The sequence below is a fragment of the Piliocolobus tephrosceles genome, unplaced genomic scaffold, assembly GCF_002776525.5.
Source record: "Piliocolobus tephrosceles isolate RC106 unplaced genomic scaffold, ASM277652v3 unscaffolded_22150, whole genome shotgun sequence".
In the NCBI taxonomy this organism is placed as follows: Eukaryota; Metazoa; Chordata; class Mammalia; order Primates; family Cercopithecidae; genus Piliocolobus; species Piliocolobus tephrosceles.
The window spans coordinates 1-1,919 of NW_022304478.1; the positions used below are offsets into that span (position 1 = coordinate 1).

General features: G+C 43.0%; 1 protein-coding gene across 1 annotated transcript; it reads right to left on the bottom strand.

Moving 5' to 3' along the window:
- Nucleotides 1-1,585: 1,585 nt before the first annotated feature.
- Nucleotides 1,586-1,915, bottom strand: LOC111534516 (keratin-associated protein 9-2; the record flags this gene model as incomplete). Its single annotated transcript, XM_023201103.2, has 1 exon — nucleotides 1,586-1,915. A coding segment is annotated over one exon (330 nt), but the record flags the coding sequence as incomplete, so codon positions are not given.
- Nucleotides 1,916-1,919: the final 4 nt, after the last annotated feature.

Genomic DNA, 1,919 nt, shown 5'->3' on the forward strand with positions numbered 1-1,919 from the left:
TCAGAAGTTGGCATCTGTCATGGAAATCCACATTGTTAGCTCATCAGCGGTATTTCCACCACTCCCCTAAGAAGGTGACCCACATCCTGGACTTTTCAATTTCTCTCAGAGCCGGCATCAGTCAATCCTTACATGAGTGAATGCGTATCTTACATCAGTTCAGGACCCGAAGCACCAACGTCTGTCTATCATGACTTCTATGAAGGCACAAGTTCTACTTTGCTCCTTTCTTACATTCTTCTGATTTCCCTGGAAACAAAAGTTTTTTGTTTCTTTAGATGCTTCGTATTGGCCTCACAAAATGTGCGAGGTTGTTTTATCCCCTCCTCGGCTTAGAGATTATGGACTGTGCCAAGTCGTACATGCCCAGTGTGTAGTTTCTCAGTTCTCAGCTTTGTTCTTAGTTAATTTTCCTCATAACATTTCAAGTAGGGGACAAATTGTCCTTATGTGGCATAATGTATGGTCTGTATTTTACAAGAAATAACTTAGTTTCATTTACTTCATCAATAGGTATTCAGAAGACGGAGGTTGCATAAAAATTTTATTTACATGATACTGAGTAAAAGTTTCTTCAGATGAGACTCCCTCTCATGAGTCCACAATAAATTCTCAAGCATTTTTTGTTGCAGATAAAGTGAATGAATGACTGGTTGGAGACTCAGAAAACACAGTCCCTGCACTCAGGGCAGCCATTAAATGCAGTTCCTGCAGCCATATCATGCAGCTGTTCCTCATTGAGGTGTGAGAAATTAAGCTGGTAATTTGTGTGTGTGTGTGAACAAAAACGTTATCTGCAAATATGAGAGATTATTTCTCTCACAGTTAAATAAACTCAAGTGCAAGTCTTGCTAATGCTGACTTCCAATGTCATTTCACTATATTGAGAATTAAATGTAAGTGTTCTTGGCCAGAAAGAGTGGACTTCACCTTGGACTAGAGTCTGCCCTTTAGTAGTACATAACATCACACATTAAACTGTTCTCAACTCAAAAAATAAGATAATAACAGATGACCGTCTGTTTTGAGAATCAAATTGGATACTACCTATGGTATGTGATATGTGTGTAAATTTCATATCAGAAATGTTTTCAAATAAAACAAAACACCATATGAGATGAGGATGGTTCAGAGTTTATTCAGAAACATATAGCAAAGAACTTCTGCTACCAGGGACATAACCCAAAGTTATCATGAAAAAAGAAAGAAGGATACAAGAACCATGAGGAGGATACTGAAAACAAAAATATCATTGCAAAGTTTATCGATCAGTTGCAGAAGCCTAAATTCCTTAGAAGTAGAGAATGAAGCTCATGACTTTAGAGTCACAGCTGAGACCATGACTCCAAATTGAGAGCACACGAAGCTGGCACATGACCCACAAGGTGGAAGGAAAAAGAGAAACAGGATGAAGTATTCTGCCCTCCCTCCAGCAGAGTCCCAAGATTTTAAACATGCAGAGAATTCATAAAAATTTGGGTGAGAGCACGGTGGCTGTTAGCAGCAAAGTAAATTAGTCCCCCAAAAGATAAGTCAATTGAGCAGAAAGTTGTTGTGTGAGGACAGTGGTTCTCTTGGGACTTGATCAGCAGCAAGAAGGCTGGCAGCAGTTGGTCACACAGGTGGGCTGGAAGCAAGTGGTCCTGCAGCAGGTGGTCTCACAGCAGGCTGGGCGGCAGCAGGGCTGGCAGCAGGTGGAGCTACAGTTCTGGTTTAGGCAACCAGGCAGGCAGACACATGTGGGGTGGTAGCAGGTTCTTCTGCAGTAGACAGGTGCACAGGAGCTGGTCTGGCCACAGCTGGATCCACAGCCGGTTTGGCCACAGCAGCTGGACCCACAGCAGGTGGGCTGGCAGCAGGGTGTGCTGCAGCAGGAAGGCTGACAGCAGCTGGTCACACAGGTGGGCTGGCAGCAGGTG